The 12,474-nt window shown below is 40.6% G+C and overlaps 1 protein-coding gene and 1 long non-coding RNA gene across 3 annotated transcripts; one reads left to right on the top strand and one right to left on the bottom strand.

Moving 5' to 3' along the window:
* Positions 1 to 1,919: 1,919 nt before the first annotated feature.
* On the top strand, positions 1,920 to 9,194 carry gsdmeb (gasdermin Eb). Of its 2 annotated transcripts, none has more exons than XM_083760371.1 (10): positions 1,920 to 2,082; positions 2,395 to 2,626; positions 3,084 to 3,276; positions 3,884 to 4,058; positions 4,650 to 4,770; positions 5,173 to 5,286; positions 5,948 to 6,075; positions 7,345 to 7,534; positions 8,223 to 8,296; positions 8,652 to 9,194. In XM_083760371.1, exons 2-10 carry the CDS (start codon positions 2,422 to 2,424, stop codon positions 8,862 to 8,864), a joined length of 1,413 nt encoding a protein of 470 aa, XP_083616497.1. In that variant the 5' UTR covers positions 1,920 to 2,082; positions 2,395 to 2,421; the 3' UTR covers positions 8,865 to 9,194. The 2 variants fall into 2 exon arrangements, with proteins under 2 accessions (XP_083616497.1, XP_083616498.1); XM_083760372.1 differs by having other exon boundaries at positions 2,422 to 2,626.
* Positions 9,195 to 9,554: 360 nt separating this feature from the next.
* Positions 9,555 to 12,456, bottom strand: LOC310855397. Its single transcript, XR_014568996.1, has 2 exons — positions 10,470 to 12,456; positions 9,555 to 10,290 (listed from the first exon to the last, which is right to left on the bottom strand). It is a non-coding gene; the product is annotated as an uncharacterized lncRNA (long non-coding RNA).
* Positions 12,457 to 12,474: the final 18 nt, after the last annotated feature.

The following is a 12,474-nucleotide window of genomic DNA, read 5'->3' on the forward strand; positions in this document are numbered from 1 at the left end:
GTCCAGCTTCTCTCTTGGTCATCTTTGGTTGCAATCCGCCTTTATAGTATCCTGCTCCAAATGCCGTCTTGGGAAAGTTCATGGCTTGTTTCATCTGAGGCTGCATGTGTTTGCATAATGGCCTGCAAATCCATCGCCAGTCCCGCAGCAGCCACTGAATTGGTGTTTATTTACCGTTGAGGTCTCTGTTCAAATCTATGGTTATAACTTCTGATATGACCCCTTTGTCTTGTCTGTTATTAACTGGCAGTCAGGTGGTCAGGGAGGCAGTGATATTGTTTCCCATGCAGTGGAAGAGAATCAGTGGGAAGGTATCTGTGGCCGCCGGAGTAGTGGGTCGTAAGGCTCTAGTCTAGGCCAAGGAAAGCTCTCAGGGAGGTCTCTGTGGGTCATCGTGTCTACGTTGGCTACCGTACATGTGTCATCCAGGTGATGTCAATGTGAGACGGACATATCCATATGCCCAAAGATGGAGGTGATGCCGTGATATCAGTTAGCTCCATATATCAAGTACCATGCAAGCATTCAGTGACGTGGTTGGACCCATAGGCTAGCCATTCGGTCCAACCACGTCACTGAATGCTTGGTACTCCATATACGGAGCTAACTGATGTACGACATCACAGCCTCCATCTGTGGGCATATTGGGATTCCATATATGGATATGAAAGGCAAGGGTATCTCAGAGTTAGTCTCGAAGGATCCACCTAATTTAGAAAAATAAAACAGCAAAAGAGCAAGCTTTGAATTTCACAAGAGCCTTATGATTAAGTAAAACATTGGCACAGTAAACATTCAAACGTTAATAACACCTGTCGCTTTTTAGAAATAAAATATTAAACACCAAATACGTGTGTCCATCTGGGAGAAAGCACAGCGGGAACTATCCTTTATGCTGGTGCGAACAGCCCAACTATTGCCCCATTTCATTGGCCAAAATTGGATACAGGGGAGATTGAAAGATCATTCAAGCTTGATCAATGGGCTGTCAATGGAGAGTATTGCAACTCTAGATTCAACCCATTATAAAAAATCTAGTGTTGCAAATTGCAGCTATCCAGCATCCATGCCTTTTAGTGCTGAGAGTATGCACAAAGAGTAGTCTAACCTGGTCTACACGCAGTCAAAGACGCCCTGGACGACAGGATAAGCAGATAAGCGGAAGTGAATAGAAAGCCCTATCGATTATGTCACTGGTAGGCGGACATCTGAAGGTCCACAGCAACCTCCTATAGTTGAGTGGGGAACATATAACCTCTTTTTGGTTGAGCAGAGAACATAGGACCTTTTTTGGGTGAACGGGAAACATAGAACCTTTTTTGGGGGGGCGGGGGAGTGGGGAACATAGAACCTGGGGAACATAGAACCTGGCGAACATAGGGGCATAATTGTATCTAGCACTGATGAAAATATAGGGCCCTATATGTCTGTATTGCCTTGTTTGCTGGAATCAAAGATTACTCCCTACCATGAATCTATGATATGATTGAACAGTCTCTAGATTATTTTCATATAGGCATTATTACCTCGAATCCCCTTTTGTGATAAACATTAGCCTAGCTATCTTTTCAACTGAAAACACCTCCCCCCAGTGCCCCCACCCCATTCATGTGGCACCGTTGGCACGCGCGTTCCAGACATGTCATGACATATCTTTACCTGCATTGTCCTTACCGGTATTTGCATCGAGATGAGAGATCCCTCATCCCTGGCAAAACGAAAAATATCAAGTATACGATTAAGATAAAGATCAATAAAATGAACAACAACAAAAAGGGGCAGACAAATTCACTATAAAAAAATCTTTGTGGTCTAGTCTAGAGTTCTCTCTCAGCAACATGTCTCTCACTCACTGTCACCAAGCAACCTCTGGAAGGGGCGGAGCATCGACTGTTGAACCTCTGCAAGGGGAGGCGGAACACAGACTGTTTATTATTTCCCCTTTGTTCATATAACTTCTCCTGCTGCAGACATGAACAAGAAGATATTTTATATTTTATAGAACTAACTCCACGGATAGAACAGAGCACAACTAGACATTTCGTTTTGGAAACCTGCACTCTCGCGAGGGGTTAAATAGTGGTAAATAAAAAACTATCATTTCACATTTTGCGAGCTTTGTTTTTGTTAAATGTAGCCTATAATTTCTTACTTAGAAAAAGAACGGCTACTATATTGCTTACACTTTAATGCACGTTGGAAATCTCGACGCTTTAATTGTTCTAATGTTGTCAGCATTTGCATTTCATTCCTATTCGGAGAGAAAGAGAAAGAGAGAACTCCTCCCAACTGGACTTTAAAACATGCACGACCCACCCGCCCAATACAAGCTTCATGAAATGTACATTACGAACTTTTTTATTATCATCATTATGAATTCAATTTAACTTACAGGTTGGCTGCTTTCTCTTGCTTAAGAAGATGTTCGCCACGGCTACGAAGAACCTCCTGGAGGAAGTTGACGGCGACGGGGACCTGCTTCCAGTGACCAGTCTGAACGACAGCATCAGAATCCTGTCTCTGGTTGTCAAGCGCAAACGCTCCTGGCTGTGGCAGAAAAACAAGTATCTCCCCTCTGACTTCAGCCTCGATGATGTACTGCTAGGAGATACGCCTATAAAGCCAGGTGATTCTGAATCCTGTGTTTGTTTTTTGTTAGACCACACCACAGTAGGCTATATAGGCCTATATGTGCCATATGAGGTATTTTGACAATTTATTTCCCATGTTGTGATTTAATACTAGCTAGAGTTAATAATTTATCTAGAGATAAATCTGAGAATAACCTGTCTCATTATAACTGGATTCACAGCACACAATTATAACATGAACACATAATACTCACTATTATAATAGTGAGCATTATACTATAGGTCAAAATACCAGTAGTCAGAGGTCTGAGTATTCAGACTTTCAATCCAGCTTGACATTACAACAGGTACAATCCCCTGTCATATCATTGAATACCACTGTTCCAGTTTATGTAGCTTGTGTGACTGAGCAGTCCACTCCTGAGTACTCTTTGTTTTTACCATCCAAACTTAAGGAGTCTGACCTCAATGCTAATGTTTCACTGTCCACAGTGGTCACAGAGACAGATTTCATCAAGTATAACGGAACATTCAGCGACACCATTCAGGGAAACTTGGAGGGAAATTTTGTCCATGCCCACGTGAACATGGGCGGTAAAGACACATCCAAACTGCAGTCGTCCTTGGGAAGTTTAAAGAAAGAGGAGTTAGATGTTCAGAAGCTGCTTCAAGACTCCAAAGACAGGTTTGTCTTTCTTTGTGTCATTAAATGTGAACGTACATGTAAAGTGTTTTATCCTTGTACTTTGTTTCTTGTTTGTTTTTGTTTTTTCACTCCACTTTCTTTGTTTTGTAAAAGGGTAGGCTACAAAAAGAATAACCCGCACACTGTCGACACTTTCACAATAAGGATGACTTTATTTAGGCAACGTTTCGGTCAATAGACCTTCTTCAGGCATTGAGATGCCTAATTGAAGAAGGTCTATTGACCGAAACGGTGTCTTCTCTTTCAACACTGTCAGCTGTTTGCCTGCCTGTATAATAACCACAACCAGCATGACCTTTGTCCAGCCATACATGTTTATGTACAAGGGCGAATGTGAATGAACATTAACAGTAGCAGGAACGTTACCAACTCTTGGTTTAACAACAGAAGGGAAGTTAATTTAACAGAACTATGAAAGAGAACTAAAGTCCATGCATTGAATTTGATACTCCATCTGTTAAACAAACTATACATAAAGTCAAACTCCATATTCTCCATTTGATGACATCAGACATATCTCACGCAGGGTTAAACACAAACCATAACAAACATAACATAGTGTAATTTCAAAGTCTCTGTGTTGCAGGGTCATGGACATGTCCCACTCTCTGGTAAAGCAGACCATGGAGAAGCGTAGAGAGGTGTTTGGGGTTGTGAAGGAGAGGATTGTGACCTCTCAGCCCTGCTCAGTCATAGAAGAAGTCCAACAGGGTGGACAGTGTGGGGGTCTGCTGAGCCTCTGCTCTCCAAGAAGCACCAAGGTAAGGTATGACAACAACACCAGCTTCTCTGAAAACTAGGTCACACACAAGATAGTCTCTCAGGGTCATGGACTCAGAATGACCTAGATGGGAAAGCACTGGGTGTTCTCAACCCTTGGACTGTAACTTTGCGACCTTAAAATTGGATCACAATACATTATTATAATGTTATGAATGAACTAAGAACAGATTAAATATGGGAAACAGTGTAATACTGTATGTTGGTGAGACAGTTAAAAGTAACATTTTGTACCATGAGCAAAAATCTTACAATTTAGGCATTTAGCAGACACTTTTACCCAGAGCAAGCAAGGCGTTAACCATAGTCAATAAAATACAGGGTTAATGATCACATAAACAGAGTGCAAAGAAAAACAGTCAAGTAGGATACCATATCATTTCATATGATATGGTATGGTTTCACCCTAAAGGAATACAAATTCTCCCTTTTGTTTGCTATTCCATTTTCCCAAATATGTGAGCATCTGGCCAGTTGCTTGACAACTTGATACACAACATTCATTCTTTTGAACGTTCCTCTGTTTGGTTTTTAGTGTATTTGCGTCTTTGTTTATCATGTTTGGTCTACAGCTGTCCATAAAGGAAAAGGGCAGTCTAAGCAAAGACAGCGATGTCACCCTGGAGATTCCCCCCCACACTGTCCTCGCGTATGGACTCATGGAACTAGTGGTAAAACTCAATGGACACTATGGTGAGCTCCTAGTTCATTTAATGTTATGAACTGCTATTTTGGAGCGGTGCTTCCGCTCCATTACAGATGTAATGTATGTGTACGCGTCCCTGTAGATGTCCCCCGGGGACCCCCACACGGTACAGTAGCACCACTCACTCCAGACAGGTGTGATTTTGGATGTTTTGAAACTCCAGTACAGTATAAAGGCAGTGAATTCTTCACCTGAGTGGATTTATAGCAAACACTAAATGAAATACAGCAAAAGCACGCAGATACCGGACTCTTTATGAAATGCCACCACAAGATGTAGATGAGATACTGTGGAGGCAAAAATAAATAAAAAGTAGAAACACTGTGAAACTAGATGATATTGAGTTAGCTGAGAAGGACTAGACATATAAGATTTTGTTCTATCCACAGAGCTGTGTCTCATGTCTGACACCAAGGGAGGTTTTGAGGTGGATGGGCCCGCTAAGAAGCTAGTCGGACTCGGAGCCCCAGTCCATGCATCTCAACAAAGCTGCATTAAACAAGGTAAACGAAATGGCAGAGTAACGGTTATTTACATGATCAGTTTATGGAGTAAAGGAGTTTTCTAGATTTAGAGAAGTTTACGTTCTTAACACAGTGCCTCTGGTTTATGCACCACTAAACTCTCAAATATGAAGCCATCTGTGCCCCTATGCTTCTCATCTATCTTTTTCTCTTGCCATCTTGATCCATAATCGAGGCCAACTGGACCTGCTCAGCATTGTTATGCATCATCATGCAGTACACCAGTGTGGAAGCATTTGCGGTTGTTTTTTCTCCTCTCATTCAGATTTGTCCTTTAATTTGTCACACTATCTTTATGGAGTATGACTTAAATGTTACAAGCAAAAACATGTTTAGAATGGAATCCTGAATGGCAACTGTTAAGCAACAGCTTTGACCTAGATAGGAGGCTTTCTTTAAACCATGGATCTTTGTTGTTGATCCACAGGTGAATGCGTTGTGCACACCACACACACCTGTAGGATGAGTTTCTAATAGATTTATTTATTTTAGTTGTACTACTTTGTATTTTCAGTTTAATATTAAGAGCTTACATGTCCCTTATCCACCTCACTGTGCACATGTGCTGTAGAAGCCGTTTGCCACCATGTGAGAATAATGAAGTTGCATCCCATACCCGTTTTCATTTGTTCACTGACAGAGCTGGACAGACTGAGCGATCATTTCCAGAAGCTGTCATCACTTCCTGCTTCGACGCGCTCCTCTCTGCTCCAGCACCTTACCAGCCTCATGCAGGACCCTGAAGCTGTGAGCATGCTGGAGACTGTGGTAAGCAGCATGGAGGCTTCCTTATCCCTGGAATCACTGTTTTGGGCACATTTCAAATTGACCAAATAATAATAATAATAAAAAGAAGATGCCTGAAAAAGGTCTATTGTCCAAAATGTTGCCTAAATAAAGTTGTCCTTATTGCGCCAATGTAGATTGTGTGCGGGTTATTTTATTGTATTCTAAATTGCCCAAAAAAGAAATATATACAGTACGAAGATTGTAACAAAATCAGATCTACAAGCTCTTGCAACATGTTTTTAGCTTGTACGCTATTTTAGCTTAAGTTAAAGAATAAGACATAATTGTATTATATTCTTGCTATCATAGCCTATTGACAGTCCATGACTGAATGTATTCAATACTGTAGCTCTGGAAGCCAACAGAATGCCATTATCATCCACAAAATAGTTAACTTAAAACAAGTCCCAGACCTGTCCTGTTGCATTGGACAGCATAATATCTCATTGTGATGACCCTGGAACAACTTTAAAGGACCACTTCACCACTTTTCAACCTATCTTCATATAATAGGTCCTCACTGTGACCATGAAAGTTGAACACACATAATTTCTTTCCATTTCCTCAAATGTAACGGTTTTGGACATCCAAGTTCCCCACCATCCATCACCACAAGACCGTTAAACAAGTCCCAGCACCTGTTGGACAACGTAATGCATCATTGTTGTGAGGAACTTGGGCATTGTAGTTCCTCACAACAATGATGCATTACATTGTCCAACAGGAGCTGGGACTTGTTTAACGGTCTTGTGGTGATGGATGGTGGGGAACTTGGATGTCCAAAACCGTTACATTTGAGGAAATGGAAAAAAAGAATGTGTGTTTAACTTCCATGAATCCCCATCATACACCTACAGTATGAGTAGGCTATGACAGTCTTATGTCTTCTAGATATGTCTGTTTTGGCAAGATGGGTGAATAGTTATAAATAGGTGAATTGCATTTCTCACTCTTGGTGTTAGCTCAGACTAATTAACAATTAGTGGAGCCTGGAGCAAATTCGAGCTGTTTAAATACATACTTCTGTCGAGTCAAGTCATACTGTAGATACAAAGATTATGCTTTTATTCAGTTACCATTTTTCATCATTCTGTTTCTGTTTCTGCATAACTGTAGTCCCAACTTCCCAGAAGTTCCATACAGTATGTGTCCGAGGCTGGGGCTGCGTTTATGCCCAGAGCCTATTCCTAGTCATCGATTCCTAATTCTGGGGATCAGCGTTTCCTAACGGTCTGTACATTGATTCAGCTGAACCAGATGTGCGTTGATGTCGAGAGCCCTGACATGTTGGAAGCTGTTGGGACAGAGTGTGCGAGGCAGCATAGCAAGGCCATATTGGAGCTCGTGGGGCAGTCCAGTCGAGGGGAAGAGGACCCTCCAACAGACAAGAGCCCCTCTAATCTCCATGCCGTTCATCTTGTCATCAGTGCCTTGGACGGTGGGGAAGCTGTGCTTTGTGTAGCATTATTACTCATTACACTGGGATGTGTATGTCCAAAAGCTAAGGAACCTGTGTTCCAACTCCCAATGAATACAATATAGTTTACTTTATATTGTATCACTTACCGTAGTTACTTTTCATTGATTAAATATTTATAAAACTCACAAAGATAAAAAAAAAGCAGATCTACAAGCTCAACACAACGCACGCACCGTGAGCATGTGGATCAGCTATTTTTGCATGTCACTGTCATGAAGTAGGCCCTATTCATTTATGAAAACAACATGAAAAGATTCTCTCATACAATATTTCTGCCCGACCACCGACACAATGTGAAACATTTTCCTAAAACCATAAGCATCTTTCAACTCTCAAGACAACCCGTCTTTCTTGAGTCGTCTCCATAATTTTTAACAAGATTCAAATGTTAATCTATGACATATGACTGAAATCTTAGCAAGGTTCCAGCACATCACAGCCCATTGAGTTCCATTATGAAATTAAAAAAAAATATTTCTAAATGTATGACACACAAACACAGACCATCATAGAGGGCTAGCCTCTTGCAGAGCGGCACCATACAGAAATATAAACATTAATTATATCCTGAGGAATGCTAGTTCCATTCTCAAAGTGTTTGTGGGGTCATTCTAATCAATGTCTTTATTCTACCATTGTCTTTCAGAAATGACAGATGATGGTCTCGCTGTGCTTGGAACATGCTGCAGCCCCGAGCTCTTACTGGTCCTGGAGCTACTGGTGAGTAATGTAACAGACAACAGCTTGTTATTTCAAAGTGGAGGATGTCATGCCATGGGGAGCTAGTTGGAAAGGAGGAGACGGGGTCAAATAAATACATCGAATTCAGTCCATAAGATTATTGTGTCAGTTTAACCACTTTCACCTTCAACCCTATTTTGGGCATGTCATTATTGTAAAGAAAAACCCATCACATTGTGATGCGATGCTTGGGGCTATTTGGGAGTCCTTGGCTTGTTTGGGAAGCCCTGTGTTACAAACTGACTCAGTATGTGGCTCATGCTGCAGTACAGGACAGACAATGTATAATGACTCATTACAATGGCTGACTCTTTCCTCTCTTTCTGTTCTACAGGTACAGTGTGTGACAGGGAGTGGGGAGATGTCTCTGTCTCCGCTGACTACAGAGGTCTGGGAAAGTATAGAAGGTCTCTTTGCCTCTGCCAACATAGCTCTGGGCAGAGATGCAGACACACTGAAGACAGACATCAACCAACAGCCAGGATATCTTCCTCTTGTCCTTTGTATTGCCATCAGAGGGCTTGCCTCATTAGCCCGCAGTGTTTGATGTAGTGTGATGATTTGAAGGGACATTGTATATATATATATATATATATTTTTTTAATGAATGATAATGGTTAGTTGATTTCTCCAAATTTGTCCACCAGAGGGAACCAAATGCAGCTCAGTTATTGCACACCTTTTGGTTGCCTTATTGTGTTTTCATGTCATTGCTAGTATGGTTCCAGTGTGGTCTTTATTTTTGATTTGTTTCCATTTTCATATGCATGGACTCCAATGTTGATAAACAGTGCAGCCTACTGGTTTACCCATGTGTTATCTGTGCCAATGTCAGAACCGTCAAGCAATTTTGATAATCAAATAAATTGGTACAGTAACAGTACTATGGTGTTGATAGCTCATCATTTTTAAGAACGTAAACTTCTCTAAATCTAGAAAACTCCATAAACTGATCATGTAAAGAACCGTTACTCTGCCATTTAGTTTACCTTGTATAATGCAGCTTTGTTGAGATGCATGGACTGGGGCTCCGAGTCCGACGAGCTTCTTAGCGGGCCCATCCACCTCAAAACCTCCCTTGGTGTCAGACATGAGACACAGCTCTGTGGATAGAACAAAATCTTATACGTCTAGTCCTTCTCAGCTAACTCTATCATCTAGTTTCACATTTTTCCTTTTAATAACAAAGTGGACACACTTTGCATGACATTCAGACAGAAATTAAGCCAGAATCTCGTTACAAAACACCACTTTTTTATTTGAAGCGTCATGAAAATACATATTTTCTCTGTTATTGTAAAATATAACTTTTATAAGTATATGGCCTTTATTTAAACAACGGTTAGGTTTTAAGTAATCACATCAGAAGGGATGGTTTCGCCAAGATGCGGCACCCTGGTTGAAGTTACTTTCTCCCATACAAACAGCACCATAGACACTAACAATCATAGATAAGGTACGTAAAAGGGGCATTTCATTTTAACATCATTCTCTGACAGTTTTAGCCGGTTCCTTATTTTGTTATCTAATATTCATTTTATCATGCACATCCTCCTATGAGCCCACTGAACGTCAAACTACACTTTAACCATGTTAGACTCGTTGAATACAGGTATCTGGTTCTTGTGACTGATGCCATTTTTTCAGTTACTTTTTGTATTTGTTTTCATTTTCAAAATAAAAATACAAAACATGAAAAAAGGAAGTGGGATAACGATTTTTTTTAATGAGTCTCACATCGTTAAAATGAAGTTTGAAGTTGAATGGGCTTATTAGATATATTATCTAATGAATATCAAATATCCCCAAAAAAATAATCGAGCAACTTAAATTGTCTGGGGTGCACTGATGGTTTTCAATTGAAATACCCCTTGAAAAAAATATCTAAATGTTACTGATAAATGGATAGTTCAGAGTTTGACATTTCAGTTAGTTAACTACTGAATAGCTAGTCAGTTGACTAGCTATTCTGGCTAGCTGACCCCATTGTTCCAATTAGCATTTATACAAAATGCTGAAGCCTAATCCATAGTCCATAGCACAGAGGCGTCGCCTGCAGAAAATAACAGATTATCAAGCTCATAGGTGGCGGTGGGCACATCGTTATCTTGAAATCCAGTTCTTTCCGGCAAGCAACACTGTTGTGTCAAACTCAGTTTCATAAGAATCTTGGAATATCCCTATATCATAACTCACTGCACTAGATGGAAAGAGACATAGTTAAAACAATACAGTATGAATACAAATTGTTAAGTCAAATTCTCCCCGTAAACGGCAGCTAAGACTTACTGGTAACGACAAGTACGCTTAAGTGAATGTAATGTAGCATTACAAATGAATGTAAGAGTGGCTTAAAGGACCATACCAGACTAAATACATGTAATAGTCAACTCAGCTTCAGCCATACAGTACAGTACATCATTAATTGCTTCATTTGTAGAGGTGGTCAGATTTTGTCCAAAGATTTTGTCCAAAACACTCCCAATCCTCATATGAACAGTTGAGTCACCGTTATCTAACCAAATCTGTGCAGTTAAGTCACGGACATTTTACTTTTTCAGTCCATTTCCGGTTATGCTTTTCAAATTAACTTAAAATGCATTAAATGCAACGATGATGTAAGTTCTATAAACAAATAAAAACACTTGCATTGTCATATTTAGTGTATAGCATCAAATATCCCAATAATGTCCCTGCAAGTTGATTTTCACACAGTACTGAAATTAATGTTAAACACTGGCTTCCTTTAAAGACAACAAACCACAGTATGCTTGGACAATGGTTGGCAGTAATGGGAGGTTAGGGTTTTGAAAAAGAGGTGGCCTCGTTTCCGGACAACAAGCTTCTAGTGACGGTATTATTAAGTACTGTACATGAACGTACTGTAAACGATAACACTGAAGTACCCCCTCCAGATACACACACACACACACACACACACACACACACACACACACACACACACACACACACACACACACACACACACATTTTCCATTAAGCAAGCCCTCCTCAACTTCCCACAATAAATAAAATTGAAACCTATATATGCATATATCGGTTCTTTAAAAATCTTAAAGTTACACTTGAGGACAACGATGACAAAAATACATTTTCTAAACACCATGACTTAGCTTTTCTTTACCGAATGCTATTCCAGTAGGAGCATGATTTAATTAAAAAAAACAAAATCCCAATAAATAAGTACACTTCCTGTGTGTTGTGAGACGAGTTGCATAGTATGCAGAGGAAGGGAAGAAACTGGCAGTTCAGAGGATGCTGAGCCCCGACGGCTGTCCAACTCTTTACAAGTCTGCTTACATTAGTGGTCCCTGCCTCCCCTCCCCAGGCCTAGCAGCAGGGGGCAGTGTAGTTCCTGATACAAGCTGTTCTGTCTTTTTAGGAGAGAACTTCATCATGCCACTGTACACATGTAGAAACACTGAGTAATGGGACGTTGCTTAGAGGCACTACTTGTACTTAACTAGTAGGACGTCTCTTATGAACTTCTGCGATTCATAGGGGGATTGTTGTCTGTACAAAGTGCACATGCATATGTGTAAACAAATGTATTTGTATACCACAAAAATAAGGCTATAGTTCAACCCACCTCTCTGGTCTGTTTTTTCCTGTTTCTCTGTTCACTGTCTATGAAAATGAAGCAGAAATGTTGAAATCATATATATCCAATTCCATACCAAGGAAACATATCATTTAACAGATCGAGGTGTAACTGTTGAAGAACTATTGTACCCTATAGACGTCTGCAAACCAAACTATGGTTTGCATATGGTATGGTATGCATACAGTCACCTGGAAACATGGAAGACCCAACTGACCCAATCTGCTGAACTTTTGTACAGCAGAAAGCTGACTGTGAGCTTGTTTGACTCTGTTGGGTAACAACCTTTCTACAGATTGGCATTCCCCTTTTAAAGTGACGTGGGTATATGCAACGCCACATTACTTTGCTAAGTTTCTCCATAGAGTTGGATGTGATGTTCTCTCATGAGAGTTGGCCTGTATCAGAGCTACATGGCGTGTGTCCTGTAAAGCAGCTATTCTCAGCTCATCCCAGAGACCGTGCACAGTACTGTGGGCTTTTATTATGGCTGTCTAATCAGGGACTCACTGAGACCTGTGACACCACATTTACC

This window comes from Protomyctophum parallelum (assembly GCF_964188405.1).
Source record: "Protomyctophum parallelum genome assembly, chromosome: 3".
NCBI classification, from domain to species: Eukaryota; Metazoa; Chordata; class Actinopteri; order Myctophiformes; family Myctophidae; genus Protomyctophum; species Protomyctophum parallelum.

Excerpts from the sequence above, each read along its gene's own strand:
- gsdmeb (XM_083760371.1), top strand. The coding sequence starts at position 2,422 with ATGTTCGCCACGGCTACGAAGAACCTCCTGGAGGAAGTTGACGGCGAC. Across the intron at positions 4,059-4,649 it reads GCTCTCCAAGAAGCACCAAG|CTGTCCATAAAGGAAAAGGG; the intron begins GTAAGGTATGAC and ends TTTGGTCTACAG. Across the intron at positions 8,297-8,651 it reads TACTGGTCCTGGAGCTACTG|GTACAGTGTGTGACAGGGAG; the intron begins GTGAGTAATGTA and ends TCTGTTCTACAG.